Source organism: Grampus griseus (assembly GCF_964374135.1).
Source record: "Grampus griseus genome assembly, chromosome: 5".
Classification (NCBI taxonomy): Eukaryota; Metazoa; Chordata; class Mammalia; order Artiodactyla; family Delphinidae; genus Grampus; species Grampus griseus.
Window position 1 is genome coordinate 77,873,942 of NC_138998.1, and position 25,374 is coordinate 77,899,315.

Sequence of the window (25,374 nt, forward strand, 5' to 3'; positions counted from 1 at the left end):
TTCTTTAGAGACCCTGCCACTCAGCTTTTCTTCTCCAGAATTTATTTATTTTCCTCATATCCTTCTTTAGTAAAGGTGACGAAAGCCAGATGTTTCCTTCTGGCACATTGTGATATCTTACCCTGGGCTTTAGATTCTTACCAGAAAGGGAAGGAGGTGGCCTAGTTTTGTGTGAGATATACAGCAAACAGTAGTAAAATAGAAATGTTATTGGCAAGGAGAGTCTTTCTCAAATCTCCATGGGTAAGAATTCCTCAGACACATAAGATAACAATAAGAATATACTTATTCTTTTGAGATATAATTCACACACCATGAAATTCATCTTTTTTTAATTAATTAATTTTTGGCTGCATTGGGTGTTCGTTGCTGCTTGTGGGCTTTCTCTAGTTGCGGCGAGCGGGGACTACTCTTCGTTGTGGTGCATGGACTTCTCATTATGGTGGCTTCTTTTACTGTGGAGCACGGGCTCTAGGCATACAGACGTCAGTAGTTGTGGCTCACTGATGCTAGAGTGCAGGCTCAGTAGTTGTGGCTCATGGGCTTAGTTGCTCTGAGGCATGTGGGATCTTCCTGGACCAGGGCTTGAACCCGTGTCCCCTGCATTGGCAGGCAGATTCTTAACCACTGCGCCACCAGGGAAGCCGGAAATTCATCTTTTTAAAGTGTACAATTCAGAAGATTGGACAGTTATCATCACTATCTAATTCCAGAATAATTTCATTACTCTGAAAAGAAACGTCGTACCTGTTAGCAGTCCCTCCCTATTTCTTCCCTCCCCCAGCCTCTAGCAACTACTAGTCTAACTTCTATCTCTGTAAATTTGCCTTATCTGGACAATATGTATAAAGTCATACAACATGTGGCCCTTTGTATCTGGCTTCTTTCACTTAGCATAATCTTAGCATAATGATTACAAGGTTCATCCATGTTGTAGTATGAAGCAGCACTTCATTCCTTTTTATGGCTGAATAATGTTCTGTTGCATGAATATTCCACATTTTGTTTATCCAATTATCAGCTGATAGATATTTGGTTATTTCCCCTTTTTTGTCTATTATGACTAATATGCTGCTATGAACATTCATGTATAAGTTTTTGTGTGTACATATGTTTTCCTTTATCTTGGGTGTATGTCTAGGAGTGGAATTTCTGAGTCATGTGGTGGCTCTGTATTTACATAAATGCTGAGCTCTTTTCCAAAGCAGCTCTAGCATTTTACAGTCTCACTAGCAATGTTGGAGGGTTCCAGTTCCCTCCACATAATTGCCGACACTTGTTATTATCTGTCTTCTTTATTCTAGCCATCCTAGTGTGTATAAAGTGGTTTTGTGGTTTTGATTTGCACTTCTCTGATGGCTAATAATGTTGAGCATTTTTTCACGTACTTATGCATCATTTGTGCATCTTCTTTGGAGAAATGTCTATTCAAATCCTTTCACAATTTAAAAAATTAGATTATTTATCTTAGGAATATAAACCAGTGATATCTCAAACTTGGTTTATATTAGAATCTCCTAGGGAGCTTTTAAAAATCCTGATATCCAGGCTTCACCCTAGACCAGTTAAATCAGAATGTCTGGGAGTGGGACAATAGCAGCAGTTTTTTCCAACTTTCCAGGTGATTCCAGTGTTTGAGAACCAGTGCTTTAGACTAGATGACCAAGCTGATGATACCAATATACAAATGTTAAAGATTTAGAAACTTAGAAATTATGCCAGGTATTGAACTAAATGTGAATTGTAAAAAGTCTAATCAGGTCAAGAGGTAGAGGTGAGCTTTTTAACAGAGATTTTTGATAGAATGAACTTTCCTATAACAGGAGGTTTCAAACCGCCTACAGTTATAAAAATGTCCTGGCTGTGGTTCTTGCCTTGTGACTAGGCATTGGTCTTAGGAGGTAACCATGGGTGAGCCAATTAAGGTGAGTTATCATGACACATTCAATCCATACGCCCAGAAAATTTATCTCAATCATTCAGTGTTCAAAGGGAAACTATGACAAAATATGAGTATTAGCTAGGAGAAAATTGAAACATAGGCTTTGAAAGTCATAAGAAGATTGGAGACTGTTTTAAGAGATTCTATTGGAAGTGTAGGGAAAGAGTAACTGAGAATTTAAAAAAAATAAAAAAATCCAAGCACTTAAAAATGTGATCGTCACAATGGTTATTGTGGAGGGAAAAAGACATCTCTCAAAGACTGTAAAAAGCTACCCAGAAGAGATCAGGGAGCCCACGGAGTATGTCAGGTTAGGTACAAAATAGGAAAAAAGACTTTGAGAAGCACCTTTGAAGAGAGTCCAAAACACATAAAGGGATTATTTAAATCTATTAAAAGGAAGAAGCTTAGAATAACAGTGGGATCTTTTGCTGTTAATAATGGGGCACAGGGAGTGCTCAGAGACCAAAAGACAATAAGTCTAAACTAATTATGTGCCTCTGAATTTATTGAGAAAGATACCAGAGTGATTACCACATGCAAATTGCCTCCTATGGATGAATCAGTAGTAGTTGATCAAATAGTTTTCTCTGTTTTGCATATTTCAAGTCAGGTAGACAAATAAATATTGATTAGCCACTGGAAACTGTTGACATTCGTCTTGAGACTTTTGAAGGCCTCCAGAAGAAATTTTTCTCTTAGTCAATGCCTTTCTCTGAAGCTATTGCCCTGGCCCTCTCCTTCCTGTTACCACCAAGCTTCTTAGAAGAGTGGTATTCAGCCACCTCCACTTCCTCATCTCCAGCGCATTCTTCAACCCATGCCCTGATTCCAGTGAAATGGCCTTTGACAACATCGTTAAATCAACTCATCTCTTTTTAGATGCCATCCTGTTTAGCCTCAAGCCACGTTAACACTTAACCATCTCCTCTGTTCCTCCTTTCTGAAAACTTCTCTGCTCTTAACTTTACCATACATGATTGTCCTGGTTTTAGCTCTTTGCTTCTTACCAGCTGCTTTCACTGGCTCCTATATTCCACCTACCCATTTCATGTTGATATCATCTTCGGTTCCAGTCTTAATTCACTTCTTAGACTATACCCATCACCTGGTCTTAATCCCTCCTGTGACATGTCCCCAAGCCCTGCCTTTTTCAAATCCCACATTCTAACTTCATAGTTGATATTGTTAGATGGATGTTCCTCAGTCAGTTCAGATTTGGTGACCAAAAAACAGACTCATACCTTACCACTAATCTTTCTCTACCTCTGTGTACTTCCTGTCTCCATTAATAACACTACCATCCACATTTCTCATTCTGGATTTCCTTGTCTCCCTACACATCCAGTTAGTCACCAAGTCTTAGACATTTAATCTCTGAAATGTCTCTAAAATTGTTCTCCTATTATCCACCTCTGTTGCCCAAGTGTAGTACTGATCTACTTTTCATCTGAATTCTTGCAGGAGCCCCCTAACTGGTCTTGTCCATTTCCAGTTCAGCTTTTGCCCTCTTGCCAGCATTTTTTTCTTCAAACATAGACTTCTATTGCCTACCCAACTCCTAAGGTAAGCACTTAAGATCTTTTGTAGTCTGGCCCTAATCTACAATTTCTGTTTATTCCCTTTAAATTAAGTTGTACTTGCATCATACAAGATAATGGCCATTCCTAGAGCATACCATGCACTTTCATTGCCCAGCTTTTGCTCATGCTCTTCCTTGTTTCATGACTCTTCTCATTTTTCACCTGATAAACTCCTATTCATCCTTTAAGACAAACTCTTGTCCATCAAAATGTGGGCCCTGGACCAGCAGCATCAGTAGCATCTGGGAACTTGTTAGAAATACAAATTCTTGGCGCCCTACGGTAGACCCTACTGAATCTGACACTTTGGAGGATGATGACCAAATCTGTACTTTAACAGACTCTTCAGGTGATTCTTACCAATTCTAAAATTTAAGGACCACTGTTCTAAGGCACAATTCCTTTATCAGTGTCCACAGCACTTTGCATATACCCATGGTAGTTGCTACGTTGTTTCATAATCATATTTACCCATCCACTTATCTATTTCCTCTGCCTCATATTGAGTCCTCAAATTCAAATACAATATTTTTGTTTATTTCCTAGCACCTGCCAGTGTCTGGCATACAGGAGACGCTTGATAAGAATTCGGAACCTTAAGCACACTCTACTCCCCTCCAGGATTCGGTCCAGTCAGAGTGCATACAAACACACAGCGCTGATAATCAGAAGGTGTCCAAGGTTTCTACTCTTAAAAGCTGACATGTGCCACACTAGCCAAAAGCACACCTACTGACAAAACCAAGTGTCAGCAAGGATACAAAGAAACTGGATCTCTCATACATTGCTGGTGGGTAAAATGGTACCACTACTCTGGAAAACAGTTTGGCAGATTTGTACGAAGTCAAACATACACTCACTGTGTAATTCAGCAATCACACTCCTGGGTATTTACCCTAGAGAAATCAAAACTTATCTTCACCAAAAAAAAAAAAACTGTACACAGATGTTTATAGAAGCTTTATTTGTAATAATCAAAACCTAGAAACAATCCAAACATCCTTCAACAGGTGAATGGATAAACAAGCTGTGGTACATCTATATAGTGGAACACTACCCAGCAATAAAAGGGAACAAGCTGGGGCATTATGCCGAGGGAAGAAAGCCAGTCTCAAGAGGTTACATACTGTATGATTCTATTTATATGGCATTCTCAAGAGACGAATTTATAGTGATGAAGAACAGATCAGAGGTTGCCAGGGGTTATGGTTGGAGGGAAGGGTGTGACTTGGAGCGGGTAGTTGGAGGGAGGTTTTGTTTTGTTTGCATAATGGAAGAGTTTCGTATCCTGATTATGGTGGTAGTTATCAATGCATTAATCTATACATGTGATAAATTTCATAGATCTACACACACAAAGAGTGCATGTAAAAACTGGTGAGATTCGAATAGGGTCTATAGTTTAGTTGATAGTATTGCACCAGTGTTGATTTCCTGGTTTTGATAATGTACTCTAGTTATGTAACATGTTATCTTTGGAGAAAGCTGGGGGAAGGGTACACAGAAACTCTCAGTTCTGTTTTGCAATTCCCTGTGAGTCAAATAATTTCAAAAGAAAAAGGCTTTTGAGAAAAAGAAAGCACAGGGATTTCTGGTGAAAGCTAAATTAGAAAGCGCTGCTTGACACAACTCTAAAATGGGCCCCAGGAAGGGAGACGAGTTTGTTGCCCAGTGGAGATGGGAAGGGAGGGAAGTGGAGTGGAAATTCCTGCCTTGGAGACTGTTTGGTAGGACGTGGCCCAGGCCTGTTAACCTCTCTCCAGTGTGACTGCAGGCTCCTGCTCGCTCGGGGAAGAGTGAGTACTGGGGTGGAGAGGGAGGTGAAAGCTTCCTCCTCAGCAGTTTCCCACATGGGGAGAGTGGGAGGAAAACCTTTCCTCAATAGGCCTAGGTGGGAAAATGGAAAGAGGGGTTAAGAAATGTTGACATCCTGGACTTCCCTGGTGGTCCAGTGGTTAAGACGTTCTGCTTCCACTGCAGGGGACATGGGTTCCAACCCTGGTCAGGGAAGTTCTGCATGCCATGTGTGGTCCGGCCAAAAAAAAAAAAAAAGTTAACTTCCCTTAACAAGGTTAAAGGTGTGCCCAGTGAAAGATTAAATGGCATAAGAACTCAAGCTCTGGAATCAAACTCCACCTCAGATCCCAGCGCCATCACTTATTAGGCATGTGACTTGATCACTTTAATGAACTTTGCTAAATCCCACTTCTCTATTTAAAAATAGGAGTAATGGGACTTCGCTGGCAGTCCAATGGTTAAGACGTTGCACTTCCACTGCAGGGGACATAGGTTCGATCCCTCGTTGGGGAACTAAGATCCCGCATGCCGGGTGATGCAGCCAAAAAATAAAAATAAGTAAAAAAAAATTTTTTTTTAATAGGAGTAATGATACTGTGTATCTCAGAAGGCTATGAAGATTGCATTAGGTAGTTTATGTAGAGCACAGCCTAGCACATATTAAATATATAATTGATGTTGCCTACTCTTTTTAATATTATTCTGTATAATTATCAATATTCTAAGTAGTAGAGAAAACATGTATTCATATGATTCTGACTATAATGTAATTTTTGATGATCCAGAGGCATTTCAGGATCCTTCACTACTTCAAACATCATGAAATGAGCACTTAGTCCCTGTATGTGTACACACAGACAGTTTAACTTAAAGGTACTGGTTGTTACTTTCTATCACAGGCTTCTTATCTGCTTTTTACTTTAGGTACATTATCTCTAACCCATATAGCACTCAGGAGGATAAACTGAGATGAAGAAACCGCCTTGGCATGGTTAGACAGATCACCCATCACACACAGCTAGTCAATCTAGTCAGTCCAATTTCAAAGCCACGCCTTTTCCACAACTTTGTGCTACCTCAGTATTAACCTCAGTATTAACCTCAGTATTAACCTCAGTGTTAATCCATGAAAGCTGCTTAAACATACACACAGACTAACACTTGTTCCTTTCACATCAGATTACAGGACAGAATATGCAACTCCTGTCACAGCCTAAGGCAGATACTTCCAGCCCATTGCTGGGGCCAAGACTTGAACACTAGACAATGATGGAAACCAAGAGCCCAAAGCCAGCTGTAGCAAGAATTCAGTCTGGGGTTGCAGCCAGTAGGTCGAGCCAGGAGTCGTAGGGAACCCTGCCAAGGTCTGAGGTCCAGGCCGGCAATCAGAATTGGAAGAGGCAGGCAATGCCCAGCAGAAGGCACTCCAGGGAACTCAGACTACCTCTCTATCTCCTCTTGATGGTAAATTCCAGCTAAAGGTGAGAAGGCAGAGGTGAAAACCCTGAGCCTGGAATTTCCCTGGTGGTCCAGTGGTTAAGACTCTGCTCTCCCAATGCAGGGGGCCCGGGTTTGATCCCTGGTCAGGGAACTAGATTCTGCATGTGGCAATGAAGAGCCCACATGCCGCAACTAAGACCCAGCACAGCCAAATAAATAAACAAATAAATATTTTAAAAATGAAAGAAAGAAAGAAAAGAAAACCCTGGGCCTGCCAGAGCTAGTGCAGGACGTTAGAAACCAGGGTCAGGAAGGCCCTAGCAGAAGTTCGTTGATCAGTAGGATGGACACAGGTCCCAGGTGGCTGGGGTAGACTGGAGGGAAGTGAGAGAACACCCGAAGGAACCAGGAGTCAGGACATCTACATTAGCTGTCCCCACGTGGTCCCTATCTGGCTGTAAAACTGCATACTGGTCCCTTCATCTTAAAATAAGGGAATCAGGTTCACTCAGTGGTTTAAGCCATGTTCCTTAGAACCCTAAGACTCAAAGCCTGTCCTAGGCAATTTGTGGGGGGCAGAGTGGTGGGGAGCAAGCAGGTCCTGCCTTTCTAGAAGTCTCCCTTTTTCTCTTTGGAGTACTCTTCCAAGACTCATGATTTATCCGGGATAAGAGACATTTAATAGGTTTCCACCAGGTTCAGGGCCCTGTAGATGGTGCTGATAGAGACAAAGCTGAGTAAAACCCAGTCCAAACATCATGAATTCCCAGATTGTGGCCCAGTGGGGAATGATTCCAGCAGTTGTAGCTGTTGGGGATTTCACTCAGATTCACTAAGGCCCAAAGTTCTAACACCACAAACCTGAGGATGAGAAAGAAGGGAAAGAGGGAAAGGAAACCTCCCCAAGATGGCAGGCCAGTCTTTGGTGCCTCAGAGAGATCAATTTACATGTCACCTGGTAAATGATAATATTCTGGTTCACAGCAGACGCCCTGTGATTGGGTGTTTCACGTGGCCAATTGTGCTGTGCTTTATGCTCTACTTAAAATCAGGGCATCTGCTCTGTCCTTTGGGAAGTGCTACAAGTCTCCTGCTAGGAATTGCTCAAGGCCTTTCCCACAGCTAAGGGGAGAAAGGAAGTTGAAATCCCTGCTTCATAAATTACAGCACATGCCTACCCTCTAGGGTCTGAGGTTATATGACAGAAGAGGACTTTTTGTGTTTCTAGTGTTTCCCCCTCACCAGCATTTAAAAACACATTTAAAATATATTACAAGTGCATGAGACATACAAACTAATTTTTTAAAAATCTATGTGGAATGTGGGCATAATACTCCTAATTAAAACCATACAAGCTCCTTTCTAGTAAGGGTACCCTTTGGTACTCTTTTTTCCCTCTCATCACCAGCTTATCTTGAATCTATCAGTATGCTTTTTCACCACTGTCCTAAACTTGAACTGGTATAATGACGTAATTAATGGGCATTGGGTCTTATATCTAAATATTCACATTTCAGCTTTAAAAATATTTGCAAGGCTGCATTTTAAAATTGATCCTTAGGCCTTTTTATATTCCATGAGAGCTGTGCATTTTGAAATTTGTATACTAGAAATTTATATTCATAGTCACATAAAAATATCCATATTAAACATACATTCATATATATAGATTTTGTTAAATTGCTCAGTGTATACTGAGAAAATAACTGGTAATATTAAATTAAATTTTTATTCTATTTTAAAAGGTGACAGAATAAGCAAATTGTCTTTGCCATGAAAACATTAGAAACCAGAGAGGTAGAATCCTAATGAGCTGAGGACAGAAATTAGATCTCATTTGCTTTCCTGTCTCCAGTTCTTCTTAATACCTTGACAAGTAGATATTTAAGAATTGTTGAATTAATGTCTGATGCAGAAAGTTTATTAAAAAGATAATAATGAATAAAACATGGAGACACAAAGATCATCTGTTAAAGGGAAATTTAGGGGCAGGATGTATACCAAGTTTTCTTTTGCACTTAATAGCTAAATATTTTGATGGATTGATTGAGACATAAATTCTAATGCATCTCTGGTAACCAGGTCAGCCTATTGTTCCTGCTTAAGTTAGAGAAGCAGAAATGCAAAGGGTCCGAGGGGGGCAAGCGGGGGGTGGTGGTGAGATGAAATGGGAGACTGGAATTGACATATATACACTAATATGTATAAAGTAGACAACTAATAAGAACCTGCTCTATAGCACAGGGAACTCCACTGCACAGTAGAAACTAACACAACATTGTAAAACAACCATATACCCCCCCAAAAAAAAATCTTTTGAAAAAAAGAAATGCAAAGTGTGACTGGCTTATTAATAAGTCAGAGCAGGGAAAAGAAATTTGCTTCTGGAATAAGTTGAGAAGGGAAGAGCTGGAAGGGGCCCTAGATTTCATCAAGTCAAACTACTGCTAACTATTTGGCTCTTCTGCAGGCAGAATGTCCCTATTCATCTAGTTCCTCCCCAGCTTCAGTGCTATAGGCCTGAATTGACAGAATAGTTGGTAGGGACCTTGCTCTCTCCGTGTAAAACAAGGCTCTGCAAGCGCTTAATGGCTACAGGAAAGCAGGCACATTTAGAGAGGCTAGGCCCACTCAGGACAAGAAGCAGGGCTTAGTGTTTTAGTTCATGACAAAACATCGTTTACTGCCTGCAAGGATGTAAAGAGAAGGCATGTGTTGCAGCCTAGCTGCAAGCAGCAAATCAAGATCAGCGGATTTTCTGAAGTCAGAATGGGATGCGTGTTGTTAACCTCTGAGCAGATGTCACCTGAGACCCTGTAGCCTATGTGGTCATGAGGATGAGGTTTCATCCATCAATTGCTCAACAACAATCATGTCACTGGGCCTACATGGCCCTCGACACATGATGTAAGAGACATATTCAACAAAGGCATTTCCTGGGGGGATTCTCCAAGATGAATTCAGCCAATGGAAAGGAATCTTTCAAGTGGCCTGATTTCACTGGAGACAAGTGAACACATATGCATGTGTGCCTGTGTGAGTATACACATCCCCAAGATGCTGCACTTTCCTAGAAACAAAGAATGGGAGAGCAAAAAGCTTCACAAGCATCCCATTAGGATCCTTTCTCTCATTTATTTTTAGACTCCCTTGGCACCATGCTGAGAGAGGAAGCAGAGGAGGGGCTCACCCAGATGACGCGGCTTTTCAGTGAGGGTTTGGGGACTGGGGATTTGCCAGGTGGTTAAAACCCTGTGTCTGTGGAAGTCCACGGCACGTAAAATATCTTGGCCCTTTTGTGTTCAGTAATGCCAGGGAGTTTCCAGCCATTCTAAGAGGGACCAAGGGGATCCTCCTAAAGCCCTACCATTACCCAGAATGTACCCCTCTTGCCTTAGCACCCATTGAACCGGCTCTTGACTCTCCCTCTGACTGCCAAGGACCTCTGCCACTTTATGGCCATTTGGCACACTTTGGGAAGGATGAGAGCCTCCTTCCTCCACCTAACAGAGGAGAGCGTTGCCAGGGAAAAATGAGATTAGGGAAGACAACAAAGAAAGGAAGAAACAATGGGCCTTCCATGTCCATTAATGAATTCATTCATTCATTCATCCATCTAACAAATGGTTATGGAACACTTGCCATTTTCCAAAGCCTGTGCTAGGGGCTGAAATACAGACAAATAAGAAACATCCTGGCTTTTGAGGAGTATAAATTGTCTAGTGGGACAACAAAATCAATACAATTGTCGTGTAATATAACACAACAATTGTATTGATGCACCTATACCCTGGGGTAGTATAAGGACGTGGAGGAGGGCACCAAGCCTAGACTGAGGGCATCATCCAGACAGACACGTGCTCTTATTTCTTTGAATCCAATGAAGTGAGTCACTCACAAAGGAAATATGAAGAAATAACTCATAGAACAAATAAAAAGATTGACTGGTAGTACAGTAAGCTTGGCTGATTGATTTTGGTGGCAACGGTCTACAAGGTTTTACAATTTTCCCCCACAGCAGTCAGCAGCCTGGATGTAAAAGCAGACAGTGAACTGTAATTTTTTTTTTTTTTATTTAACTGTAGTTGATTTACAGTTTATGATAGTTTCCGGTGTACAGATTCTTCTGCATTACAGGTTATTACAAGATACTGAATACAGTTCCCTATGCTGTACAGTAAATCCTTGTTTATCTGTTTTGTATATAGTGGCGTGTATCTGTTAATCCCATACTCCTAATTTATCCCTCCCCCGCTTCCCCTTTGGTAACCATAAGTTTTCTATGTCTGTGAGTCTGTTTTGTAAATATGTTGATTTGTATTATTATTATTATTATTTGTGGTACGCGGGCCTCTCACCGTTGTGGCCCCTCCCGTTGCGGAGCACAGGCTCCGGACGCGCAGGCTCAGCGGCCATGGCTCACGGGCCCAGACGCTCCGCGGCATGTGGGATCCTCCCGGACCGGGGCACGAACCCGTGTCCCCTGCATCGGCAGGCGGATTCTCAACCACTGCGCCACCAGGGAAGCCCTGATTTGTATTATTTTTTTGGATTCCACATATTTATCATATGATATTTGTCTCTGTCTGACTTACTTCACTTAGTATGATAATCTCTAGGTCCACCCACGTTGCTGCAAATGGCAATATTTCATTCTTTTTATGGCTGAGTAACATCAATGGATTGAACTTTTGATGCGAGTTTTGTCGAGCAGGTGCAACAAAAGGGCCTGTTTGGAAAGGGAATTGGGTGTTGTTGAGAGAACAGTCCCAATAACCAACCAGAGGTTTGAAATTGAGTAGAGGAAGGAAGAGAGACTGTGAGAAAGCTAAAGAACCAAGGAACTGAAGGTCTGGAGGTTGTCAGTGGGCAAGTGTATTAGATGTAAGCCTATGAGAGTAGAGGGCTGAGGATAGGAGACTCATTCATTCATTCATCAAGCATTTATTGGGTGATTTTTTCAATTAATTTTTATTGGAGTATAGTTGCTTTACAATGTTGTGTTAGTTTCTGCTGTACAGCAAAATTTATTGAGTGATTTTAATATGTGAGGTAGTGTTATAGTGCTGGGAGTACATCATGAACAATTCTAATTGGCAGGAGAAGACAATAAACAACAAGAATAATAAATATGTAAATTATGTAACATGTTAGAGGTAACAAGTACTATGGTGGGATGGGGATGGAGAGAATAGTGTGGAGTAATAAGGATTTAGTATCTAGTGGAAGAGTGTGATTTTAAGTGGGATTGTCATCATAGCCCTGGTTGAGAGGGTAACATTTGAATAAAGATATGAAGGGAGAGAGGGAATGAACCATGCACATATGTGAATTAAAATATTCCAGGCAGGGAGCACAGCCACTTTAAAGCCCTGAAGTGTGAGAGCACCTGGTGTTTTCATGAAATAGCAAGGAGGTGTGTGGAGTGGAGTGGGCGAGGGGAAGAAGTAGGAAATGAGGTAGAGAGATAACGGGGACCCAAATGTGTAAGCACTGTAGACCCTGGTAAAGACTTTGGCTTTTTTCGAGTGAGATAGAAAGCCATTGCAGGGTTCTGAGCAGAGAAGTGACATGATCACTGTGGCTGCTATGTTGAAAATAGAAGTCGGGAGGGTCCAGAGTAGAAGCAGGGAGACCAGTTAGGAGGCTAGTGTAATAATCCAAATGAGAAATGCAAAGTCAGACTTTGATCAGGGTGATGGCAGCAGAGGTGGTGAGAAGTAGTTGGATTCTGGATGTGTTTTAAGGATAGAGCCAATAGGATTTCATGACAGATTGGATGTGGGAGGTGAGCTAGAGTCAAGTATGACTCCACGATTTTTGGTCCAAGCAAATATAAAGATGAAGTTGCCATTATCTGAACTGAGGAAGGATGTAAGAACAGGTTGAGGGGGGAGACCAGGAGTTACATTTTGGATGCATTGAAATCAAAGATATTGGCGTTTAAATTTTCTGAAGTGGAACCATTCTGAATGATCATAAGACCCAGGGTGTGACCCAGGGTGTCTGAAAGTGGAATAAAGTGAAGTTGTTATGATTAAAGAATTTAAACTCTGGAAGTTGAAAGGTTAATGAAATCTCCTAGGACGGTCTCCTAGGATGGTGGCCCAGGCAGGAGAGGAAGAAGGAGCGCCAGGCTGCTCTCACCCTTAAAATACAGAGTTTGAATATAAATAGCTACAGGTCACACAAATATTAGTTTGAGGTGTTCAGAATTTGAATTGAACTTAATACATTAGAAATAAGCAAAATGATAAATGATCACATTTGCTGAAACACACCAGACAAAATTATGATAAAACTGTTTGGAACATATCCAGATGAGTTAGATTTATAATCCCATTGTAGTGTGGATCAAAAACAGTGGACTGAAAAAGAAATTCAATAAATTTCACAATTTAATCTTAATTGTTTTATTAAAAAGCTTTTTGGGTATGTTTTTAGATATGTTTAAAGCTCAATGATACTATTTCTATCGACTCATGTAGCATTTTAGAAAGCATGGCCCTGTGACATTTTAGGAAAGTTTTCTAATAGTAACAGCAAGCCAAGAAGTACCCTCAGCCCCATTCACAGGCTATGTTTCCAAACTCTGTCCTTAACATCATTAAGAAGAAACAACAGGATACCAGTGTCTCTATAACTCCAAGTATAATGAAAGACCAAGTTCAGAAACTGATATTTGATAAAGATTTTTAAAACATCATACTGTTAGATGTCATTTATGCATCTGAATTCATTAAAGACTTCGAAATGATAATACAGGTTTATATAGGTTCTGCAGATATAGATGGATATTTATCTCTATGTACTGAAACCTTACTTGAGAAGAGAGAAATCAAGAAAACTCTTGCCTTATATTGCCAATCAGTAAATGAAGTAAAAAAGATAATGAGGTAGCTATAAAATCCTTTTTTAAAAAAAATGCCACCTTGTTTCTGACTGTCAGTAACCCAGTCTGGGCTTTTTGTCTCTTCATAAATGAAACACAAGTAATCTAGATGGGCCTAGCTATTTATAAGTAGATAATATTTAAATCTTCTTCCCTTGTAGAAATTATGTTTGTGGTTATTAAAATACTCAGCATATGCAGTCTTCATCTTTTAGTTCAATAGAAAAATATAAATGACATAGGTGTTTGAATTCCTATCAAAGTAGCAAAGACATTCTCCAGACTTACATAATTCACCTGCTGAATTGGAGATGATTCACCTTTCAGTGACTTCCCAGGTGTTAACTTGGCCAAACACAATAGGTAAATCATCTTCTATTCATTTTTTTTTCTGAGGCAAGTTTTCAGTATCATTGTTTAGGAAAAATATCAAAACATACATATATAAGTCCATAACATGTCCATTTGAAAATTAATTTGCATCAACTTCTGAGATGTGAAGACTATGTAATGTATATTTTGTTTTTTAAAAAAACTAAATTGAGTTCCTCCTAACTAAATCAGGAGGGGGAGGAATTCTAAATCAGGATTCATGCAGTACTGAATTACACAAAGGAGACCTGATTGTACAGTGGTGTTCAAATAAAATGGTCCAGAGAGGAGTTAAGAAAGAAACCTACCCATCAGTGATCTAGACAACACAGACGTGTGGCTGTGAAACTGGGCATTTGCTTGGTGAGAACCTCATCATCAGATATTCATAGCTGATGCCTAGGAGCTTGTGAGAGGCCACGGGGAAGAACAGCCTCAGTTCTTGGTCCTGCAGGATCCCACCCAGTGGTTTTACCACCGCCCAAGCTTCTGGCTGCACTGAGTGGCCAGTCCTGCTCAGCGGTGCCCTCTTTTCTAAATCAGTGTCAGCACTGGTCTCTCTAATGTATACTTTTCTTAACAAATGCTTTGCAAAGCTGCTGATAATCATTGTTATTTTGGTAGTCAATATTCAGCACATATTTCCCCTTCTTATGGGAAGAGACAAAGAAACTAGGGAAGATTACTCTAAGCCCACAGTTTGAAGACATGATGACTGAGGAAGCAATCCTGAAGGAAGAAGTGGATAGGTAGGATAGGGCTAAATCTTAAATGGGGATACAGGAGACTTAAGGTAAACAATAGAAAATTGTTCTTTATACATGTAGCTCTCTTGGTAAGTGATGAAGGTGGTATTTTAAGAAAATAAGTGTGACGGGGCGAGAGAGAGTCATGGACATATACACACTAACAAACGTAGTAAGGTAGATAGCTAGTGGGAAGCAGCCGCATGGCACAGGGATATTGGCTCGGTGCTTTGTGACAGCCTGGAGGGGTGGGATAGGGAGGGTGGGATAGGGAGGGTGGGAGGGAGGGAGACGCAAGAGGGAAGAGATATGGGAACATATGTATATGTATAACTGATTCACTTTGTTATAAAGCAGAAACTAACACACCATTGTAAAGTAATTATACCCCAATAAAGATGTTAAAAAAAAAAAAGAAAATAAGTGTGAAAGTAATACGCAAGATGTATTAGGACAGGGAAAAACTGGTGTTACAGAGAGCTGAAGCTTACACCAAAAAATCTAAAGATTAACATTTTTGCATCGCCTTAGAGTATTCAAAGAGTTTTAGCACACACCTCATTTGATCCTCACAGTACCCTGTGGGTGGATACAAAAGAAGATATTATCTTCATTTCACAAATGAGGAAGCAGGAACCTAGACTAGTTAAATGAGGCGATGAAAGTCACACAGCTGTGACTGGCTGAGCCAGGATTCCCATCTCATACCGACTCCAGTTCCATTTCTCCTAACACGACTGTATCCTGGATAAATGTGGTAGCAGGAATGGAGAGTGAGGGATAGCTCAGAGAGATTTTGAAATAACAAGTGAAAGAAATTGGCAATTGATTGGGTAGAGGTGGAGAAGGAAAAGGAAGAGGGAAAAGGTGATTCCCAGGTTTCTAAAGCCTGGAAGATGATGAGGTTAACAGTATCATCAGCTGTGTTGGCAACATGCTTGCAACATGCTTGCAACATGCTTGCTACATGCTGGGCTCTGTGCCACACACTTGGCTACATTGCCCCTTTGAATCCTCACAACTCTTTGGTTTGGGCAGGAGAGGAGCGTGTATTATTATTATCCCCATTTTACAAGGCAGTTGTTCTCACTTTTAGAGGAAGAGAAAAAAATCAAGATTTTTGCTCCAAGACTAGGTAAGGCTCAGCTGGACTCATTGGCTTACGGTGACTGTACTTGGGGCCTGAGTCGCAGGCAGAGGTTTGGTGTTCTTGTATGTGTGGACGTAATTATGTTGCCGGCTGTGAAGTACTCAAGCTGGGCCTATGGTGGTTGTGATGGTTCTAAGTACAGCACTGCCAAACTGTTTGTTTAATGCCTCCTAGGTACGTTGCCTGTCTTTAAAGTAGGCTGTATTAAGTAGCTGGTTTTGCCTTCGCTCTGGCCTTTAAGGTGGTCAGCCAGGTAATCCAGGTACATAGATAAGAATGCTTTCCCCCTTTGTTACTATTTAAAAATAAACATATAGGGAACTTCCCTGGTGGCGCAGTGGTTAAGAATCCGCCTGCCAGTGCAGGGGACACGGGTTTGAGCCCTGGTCCAGGAAGATGCCACATCTTCCCTTAGATCCCGTGGAGCAGCTAAGCTCGTGCACCACAACTACTGAGCCTGCGCTCTAGAGCCCGCGAGCCACAACTACTGAGCTCGTGTGCCACAACTACTGAAGCCCACACGCCTAGAGCCCGTGCTCCACAACAAGAGAAGCCACCGCGATGAGGAGCCCACATGCCACAATGAAGAGTAGCCCCCGCTTGCTGCAGCTAGAGAAAGCCCGCGCGTAGCAACAAAGACCCAATGCAGCCATAATTAATTAATTAATTAAAGAAAATGTAGGTGAGTTTAAGAAAAAAATAAATATATAATTACCAAATGACTAGTTATATAAATATTGCATTTATGCAGAATACACTATTTAGACTAAAACTCTTAAGTACAGTTACATTACTTCTTAACTGTTACTAGTTATTTTTATTTCTTAATTGTTATCAATCACAGTCCAATGTAAACCTGCTTTTCTCCTTAGGTTAACCAATTAACACATTTCTGCCTTGTCCCAGGCCTCTACTGGTGCCCAGGATTTGTCAGACCGTGATTGTCCACATTTCCCTATAATCTTCAAAGTGTTCTATAACCTCATTTAAAAATCACTTAAGAAACAACCTTTCCCAAATTTCCTGCTTTCAATCCCTGCTTTCTCTTCCTCTCTTGGTCAAACAGAGAGAGGAAAACAATTTACATGTCAAATAAAGTAAATAGTGGATGAAAAATTCCCCAAAGTTTTGTCAAAAAGTAGTTTACCTTACAGCTCATTTTATTTTATTTTTTAATTTTATTTTTTTATTAAGGTATAGTTGATTTACAGTGTTGTGTTAGTTTCAGGTGTACAGCAAAGTGATTCAGTTATACATACATGTATATATTAATATATGTATTATATATATTCTTTTCCAGATTCTTTTCCCTTATAGGTTATCACAAAATATTGAGTATAGATCTCTATGCTATACAGTAGGTCCTTGTTGGTTATCTGTTTTATATATAGTAGTATGTATATGCTAATCCCAAACCCCTAATTCATCCCTCCCCACCTTTCCCTTTTGGTAACCATAAATTTGTTTTCTATGTCTGTGGGTCTATTTCTGTTTTGTGTATAAGTTCGTTTGCATCATTTTTAATTGGATTCCATATATAAGTGATATCATATGATATTTGTCTTTCTCTGTCTGGTTTACTTCACTTAGTATGATAATCCAGGTCCAGCCATGTTGCTGCAAATGGCATTACTTCATTCTTTTTTATGGCTGACTAACATTCCGTCGTATATACATACCACATCTTCTTTATCCATTCACCTGCCAATGGAAATTTAGGTTGCTTCCATGTCCTGGCTATTGTAAATAGTGCTGCAGTGAGCACTGGGGTGCATGTATCTTTTCAAATTATGGTTTTCTCCAGATATATGCCCAGGAGTGGTATTGCAGGATCATATGGTAGCTCTATTTTTAGTTTTTTAAGGAACCTCCATACTGTTCTCCATAGTGGCTGTATCAATTTACATTCTCACCAACTGTAGGAGGGTTCCTTTTTCTCCATACCCTCTCCAGCATTTATTATTTGTAGACTTTTTGGTGATAGCCGTTCTGACTGATGTGAGGTGATAACCTCATTGTAGTTTTGATTTGCATTTCTCTAAGAATTAGTGATGTTGAGCATCTTTTCATGTGCCTTTTGGCCATCTGTATGTCTTCTCTAGAGAAATGTCTATTTAGATCTTCTGCCCATTTTTTTATTGTGTTGTTTGGTTTTTGTTGTTGTTGTTGTTATTGATCCGTATGAGGTATTTGTATAGTTTGGAGATTAATCCCTTGTTGGTCGCATCATGTGCAAATATTTCCTCCCATTCTGTAGGTTGTCTTTTTTGTTTTGTTTATGGTTTCCTTTGTTGTGAAAAACCATTTAAGTTTAATTTGATCCCATTTGTTTCCTTTTCTTTTTCTTTCCATTACTCTAGGAGATGGATGCAAAAAGATATTGCTGTGATTTAAGTCAAAGAGTGTTCTATGTTTTCCTTGAGGAGTTTTATGATACTCGGTTTTACATTTAGGTCTTTAATCCATTTTGAGTTTATTTTTGTGTATGGTGTTAGAGAATGTTCTAATTTCATTCTTTTACATGTAGCTGTCCAGTTTTCCTAGCATCACCCATTGAAGAGGGTGTATATCCATTGTATATTCTTGCCTCCTCTGTCATGTCATTAATTGACCATATGTGTGTGGGTTTATTTCTGAGCTTTCTATCCTGTCCCATTGATCTATATTTCTGTTTTTGTGCCAGTATCATACTGTTTTGAGGACCATAGCTTTGTAGTATGGTCTAAAGTCAGGGAGCCTGATTCCTTCAGCTCCATTTTTCTTTCTCGAGATTGCTTTGGCTATTCAGGGTCTTCCGTGTTTCCATACAGATTTAAAAAAAAAATTTCTAGTTCTGTGAAAAATGCCATTGGTGATTTGATAGGGATTGCATTAAATCTGTAGACTGCCTCGGGTAGTATAGTCATTTTGACAATATTGATTCTGCCAGTCCAAGAACACAGTACATCTTTCTATTTGTTTGTGTCATCTTTGATTTCTTTCATCAGTGTCTTATAGTTTTTGGAGTACATGTCTTTTGCCTTCTTAGGTAGGCTTATTCCTAGATATTTTATTCTTTTTGATGCAATGGTAAATGGGATTGTTTCCTTAATTTTTCTTTCTTATCTTTCATTGTTAGTGTATAGAAATGTAATAGATTTCTGTGTATTAATTCTGTATCCTGCAACTTTACCAAAATCATTGATGAGCTCTAGTAGTTTTCTGGTAGTATCTTTAGGATTTTCTATGTAGAGTAACATGTCATCTGCAAACAGTGACAGTTTTATTTCTTCTTTTCCAACTTGGATTCCTTTTATTTGTTTTTCTTCTCTGATTGCTGTGGCTAGGACTTCCAAAAGTATGTTGAATAAAAGTGGTGAGAGTGGCCATCCTTGTCTGATCTTAGAGGAAATGCTTTCAGCTTTTCACCCCTGAGTATGATGTTAGCTGTGGGTTTGTCATATATGGCCTTTATTATGTTGAGGTAGGTTCCCTCTATGCCCACTTTCTGGAGAGTTTTTATCATAAATGGCTGTTGGATTTTATCAAAAGCTTTTTCTGCATCTATTAAGATGATCCTATGGTTATTATTCTTCAGTTTGTTGGTGTGGTGTATCACACTGATGGATTTGCAGATATTGAAAAATCCCTGGGATAAATCCCCCTTGATCATGGTGTATGATCCTTTTAAAGTATTGATGGATTCGATTTGCTAATGTTTTGTTGAGGATTTTTGAGTCTATGTTTATTAGTGATATTGGCCTGTAATTTTCTTTTTTTGTGGTATCTTTGTCTGTTTTTTTCAAATAGTAGTTTACCTTACAACGCATTTTTAAAGGCTCCAAACTGTATCTCTTTAGGTATCTACCTGCTAGTTATTTATTCACTAGGCCATAGAGCAGTCTCTTAGCAACCATAAACTTCATGGAAAAATGCTAACTCCTCTCTGATACCACCTGTTTTTAGGAAGTGACCTTCTTTTAAAAGACTTGGAGTTATACAAGCAAGAAATACCAGAATTTAGTTCTTTTTGAAAATAAATAAGTCATATTTATTTAATTTTTAAAAATTTTTATTTAAATTTTTCACAGATTTGTAAAGTGGTTTCTTCCCTATGGCCTTTTACTCTGAGGCTGCATTGGAGATTATTCTGGCCCACTCCCAGGGCAAATGACATGACTGTAGGTGTCTTTCTTCCTGGTTTCCTATAGGATTGTGAAGATGTCCAGTCCCAATCTGAACATTGTGACCTTATTGGGCAGTTGTCTGACTTACAGTAGCGCTTACCTCTTTGGGATTCACCATCAAGGTGCTTTAGCAGGAAGGTCAATGGAAACTCTCATTCAGGTAGGTGAAGTCTTCAATTTTGTTTTGAATATGATGCGGGTGGTGGTTACATTTATCCTTGCTGTAGGCACTTTCAGAGGCAATCCCTGGAACGCTGAGTCAGTGAGGTCCACTTTCTGCCCCAGGTCCTCTGTGGACTGAGGCTTTACAGATCAGAATGTATGGAGAACCACAAAGGATTCTCCCCTGCCTCTTGCTTCTGTCCCTTTCCGCCTATAGGTAAGACTGTCCGTGTTGTGCATTGGGACCTCCCTTGTGTTTGGCCCCATTCTGGGAAAGAGCTGGCGACTCTACAAGGTGTTTACCCAGAGGGTTCCAGACAAGAGAGTGGTGAGTAGGCAACAAGTACACAGTGCTTGATCACAGACAGCAGCTCTACTACTGGTTAAAAGCTAGAGAAACTTGTGCCAGATTACTGGGTCTGGCCCTTTTATGATGACCTGAAGTTCCTGCTCCTTACTTCAAACCTTGGAGTCACATGGCCGGTGTCAGTGCTATTGGGATATAGGTCTTTAAACAAAGGTTCTGCTTCATATGCACCCCAGGCCCCGGTACTGCTCTGGGGGATGTGTGAGCTGGCCCATATCTGGCACCAGTTTGAGGGAGAGCAAGATGCCCAGAGAGGCTGTTGCTTGGCACAGGTGTGAGCTGAAAGTGGACAGAGGGAGAGTGATTACAGAGAAGCTATAGCAGATAAGCAGTTATTTCCCTCTCTGGAGCCTGATTCTTTTCCATTTAAGAAGGCCGTTCTCTGCACTAAGAAGGATGAGCCTGGAGCAGTGAGCAAGGAAGAGCATACCCATTTCAGCAGACAGAATCAACCCTAGAAGCTATGTGGCAGCCAGACCACCTACATGTGCCTGACATCAGGTGTCATCCTAACCACATTCCCCCATTTTATCAGGTTTCCTGATAGAGCTGCCCACACCTCAAAGCCTGATCATCAAACCCTTTGTCTATGTAGGCCCTGCCCAGACCTAACATATTACTCAGTTGGAGTTTACTTCTCTGGACTGACAAGACTTTTTTTTTTTAGCAAACATTATTAAATTGTGGTGCATATTTATCAAAAGCTCCACTGTGAGTAACCATACATATGAAAAAGTTTGCCTAAAGGACAGTAAGTTCATTCATCCCTCTAGAACACTAATTCCTTTTTTTAAAAATAGCTTTATTGAGGTATAATTGACATCCAATGAACTGCACATATTTACTGTTTGATATGTTTTGACATATGTGTACACTGTGAAATGTGGGATATTATCTACAAGTTTCCTCATGCACCCTTGTCATCTCCCTCTCCTGTCCAATTCTTACATCCCCTGTCCCTGTCCCCAGGCAACCATTGACCTGCTTTCTGTTACTATAGATTAGTTTGCATTTTCCAGAATTTTATATAAATGGAATTATATAGTATGTATTTTTTTATCTTTCTTTTACTTGGCATAATTATTTTGAGATTCATCTATGTTGTTACTTGCATCAGTGGTTCTTTTCTTTTTATTGCTAAGTAATTTTCCAATGTGTAGATGTAACTACAGTTGGTTTATACATTCACCTATTGATGGATGTTTGGGTTTGTTTCCAGTTTGGGGCTATTAAAAATAAAACTGCTATGAATGTTTGTGTACAAGTCTTTGTGTAGACATATGCTTTCATTTCTCTTGGTTAAAAACCTAAGCCTAGGGGCTTCCCTGGTGGCACAGTGGTTGAGAGTCCGCCTACTGATGCGGGGGACACGGGTTCGTGCCCCGGTCCAGGAAGATCCCACATGCCGTAGAGCGGCTGGGCCCGTGAGCCATGGCCACTGAGCCTGCGCGTCTGGAGCCTGTGCTCCACAACGCAAGAGGCCCAGCAGTAAGAGGCCCGCGTACCGCAAAAAAAAAAAAAAAAAAAACCTAAGCGTAGAATGATTGGATCATATGGTAGGTATATGTTTACCTTTTAAAGAAATTTCATGACTGTTTTCCAAAGTGGTTGTACCATTTTACATTCCCACCAAAAGTGTATGAGTCCCTTTCCTCCACATCCTTCCCAACATTAGACTTGGTTGGTCATTTTCACGTTGATCATTCTAATAGGTATGTATGGTAGATTCTCATTGTGTTTTAATTTGCATTTCCCTGATTCAGTGTTGAGCATCTTTTTATATGCTTATTTGCCATCTATATACCTTCTTTGGTGAAGTATCTGCTCAAATCTCTCACCTATTTTTTAATTTAATTTTTTCTTATTATTGCGTTTTGAGGGTTCTTTTTATATTCCAGATACAGTCCTTTATCAAATAAAGATTTTCTTCCAGTTTGTGACTTTTCATTCACTTAAGAATGTCTTTCACAAAGAAGATGTTTCTAATTCTGATGAAGTCCAGTTTACTACTTTGTTCTTTAATGGATCATGTTTTTGGTATCAGATCTAAGAAACTTTTGCCTAACCCAAGGCCCCAAAAGTTTTTCTCCTATGTTTCCTTCTAGACGTTTTAAGAGTTTTTGTTTTTACATTTAGGTCTATGATTTATTTTGAGTTAATTTTGAAATATGATGTGATCTGTGGATTGAAGTTCATTTTTTATATATGGATATCCAATTGTTCTGACACCATTTGTTGAAAAGAGTGTCACTTCTTCACTGAATTACCTTTGCACCTTTGTTGAATCTGTTTCATTGATGTCATTGTTTATTTTGACACCAATACCATATTACTGTAGCTTTATGTTAAATCATTTTTTTTTTTAATTTATTTTTGGCTGTGTTGGGTCTTCATTGCTGCGCACGGGCTTTCTGTAGTTGTGGCAAGCGGGGGCTACTCTTCATTGTGGTGCATAGGCTTTTCATTGCGGTGGCTTCTCTTGTTGCGGAGCACAGGCTCTAGGTGCATGGGCTTCAGTAGTTGTGGCACGCAGGCTCAGTAGTTGTGGCGCACGGGCTTAGTTGCTCTGTGGCATGTGGGATCTTCCTAGACCAGGGCTCAAACCTGTGTCCCCTGCATTGGCAGGCGGATTCTTGACCACTGTGCCACCAGGGAAGTCCTATGTTAAATCTTGAGTCAAGGAGTATTAGTTCTTCTCTTTCAGTGTTGTTTTGGCTAATCTAGGTCCTTTGAATTTCCATATGAATTTTTTAATCAGTTTGCCAATTTCTGTGAATTTTTTGCTGAGATTTTGATTGAGGCTGTGTTGAATCTGTAGATCAAATTGTGGAGACCTGATTTCTTAACAATGTTGTGTCTTTTAACCCATGAACACAGTATAATTCTTCATATATTTAGGTCTTTTCTAATTTCTCTCAGCAATTTTTTTGTAGTTTTCAGTGGAGGTCTTTCATATCTTTTATCAAATTTATTCCTAAGTATTTTATTTTTTATGCTATTATACATGTTACTGTTTTTTATTTCACTTTCCAATTTTTTGTTGCTAATATATAGAAATACAATTGATTTTTGTAAGCTGATCTTACATGCTGCAATCTTGCAAAACTACTTATTAGTTCTAGTAGCTTTTGTGCAGATTCCATCAGATTTTCTATATAGATTCATATCTTCTGTGAAAGAAATTTTCTTTTCAATCTTGTATGATGTCACTGGCTAGAAACACCAGTACAGTGTTCAATAGAAGTGCTGAGAGCAGACATCCTTGAGTTGTTCTTGATCATATGGGGAAAACATCCTATCTTAGTCAAAACTAAGAATGATGTTAGCTGTAGTTTTATCATAGATACCCTTTATCTAACTGTGGAAGTTCCCTTCTATTCCTATTTTACTGAGAGTCTATAAAGAATTAATGTTGGGTTTTGTCAAATGTATTTTCTGTATCTGTTAATCGTATGATTTTTCATTTTTAGCTTGCTCATATGGTGAATTACATTAAATGATTTTAGGATCTCAAACCAACCTTGCATTCCTGAAACAAACTCCACTTGGTCATTATGTATTACCCTCTTATATTGTTGGATTCATTTTCATAAAATTTTGTTTATAATGTTTGTGTTCATGTTCTTAAGGTATGTTGCTCTGCAGCTTTCTTTTCTTATAAAATCTTTTTCTGGTTTTCTAACAGGGTAATGGCAGCCTTGTAGAATGAATTGGGAAGTATTCCCTCCAGTTCAATTTCTGGAAGAGTTTGTGTATAATTATATAATTGGCATTTACTTATGGCATAAGTATTTCATTTACAATAGTGTGCTTCCAGTTCCCCACTCTCCAATCTTTGTGTTCTTTTTACTTTTACATATGTTACAAGCCCCACACAATTGTTATTAATTTTTATTTAAACAATCAGTTATGTTTTAAAGATATTTAAATAGTAAATATCAATCATATATTTTTCTATGAAGTTAACATTTCCAGAGCCCTTAATTTCCTCGTATAGATCCCTATATTCATCTGGTATTATTTTCCTTTTACTTCAAGGATATCTCACATTCTCATGCAAGTGTGCTAATGCTGAATTCTTTTGGCTTTTGTTTATCTGAAAAAGTCCTTATTTCACCTTTATTTTTGAAAGATATTTTTTCTGGATATAAGATTCTAGGTTGATATTTTATTTTCTTTAGTTGAAGATTTCCCTCTACTGTTTTCTCACTTGTCCTTGTATCTCATGAGAAATCTGATGTCTTCCTTATCTTCGTTCCGCTATACATACTGTGTCATTTTTTGCTAGTTGATTTGAAGATTTTCTCCTTATCACTGGTTTGGAGCATTTTGGTTCAGCAACTGATTTGTTTTTATCTTACAAACACCATGAATCATGTAATTAGTTGTGCTTCCTTCTTTTCATTGGTTGTCAAAAATGCAGACCCATGTTTCTGCCCCAATTCTTGAATGGTATGTGCTCTCCTTACCTGAGCATTCATCATAATTCTCCTTATTGTCTCTTTCCTTAATATTTTTCATCCTGTTGCTGCATACATTTTTTTAAATCTTATTTTTGTAACCACAAAAATAACACATTCTTTTTGTATTAAGTCAAATGCTTCACATATGTTTAAAGAAAATGCTAGTAATCTCTCCTCCACCACCATCATCTCTCAGTCTGACCCTCCAGGTTAATGGTTGTTAATAGTTTTATGTAAAATTTTCCACATCTATCTATGTGCTATATAAACATACAGAAATAATAGTGTATTTAT

At 39.4% G+C, this 25,374-nt stretch overlaps 1 protein-coding gene across 2 annotated transcripts in view; it reads left to right on the forward strand.

Annotated features, from left to right (window-relative positions):
- GPR156 (G protein-coupled receptor 156) overlaps nt 1-25,374 on the forward strand; it is a gene marked incomplete at both ends in the record, with an annotated part of 58,813 nt that overhangs the window by 14,908 nt on the left and 18,531 nt on the right. For both annotated transcript variants that reach the window (XM_082654847.1, XM_082654848.1), the window contains 2 exons: nt 20,113-20,248; nt 20,468-20,578. In XM_082654847.1, coding sequence (XP_082510973.1) covers nt 20,113-20,248; nt 20,468-20,578 — 247 coding nt within the window. The remainder of the gene's footprint in view (nt 1-20,112; nt 20,249-20,467; nt 20,579-25,374) is intronic.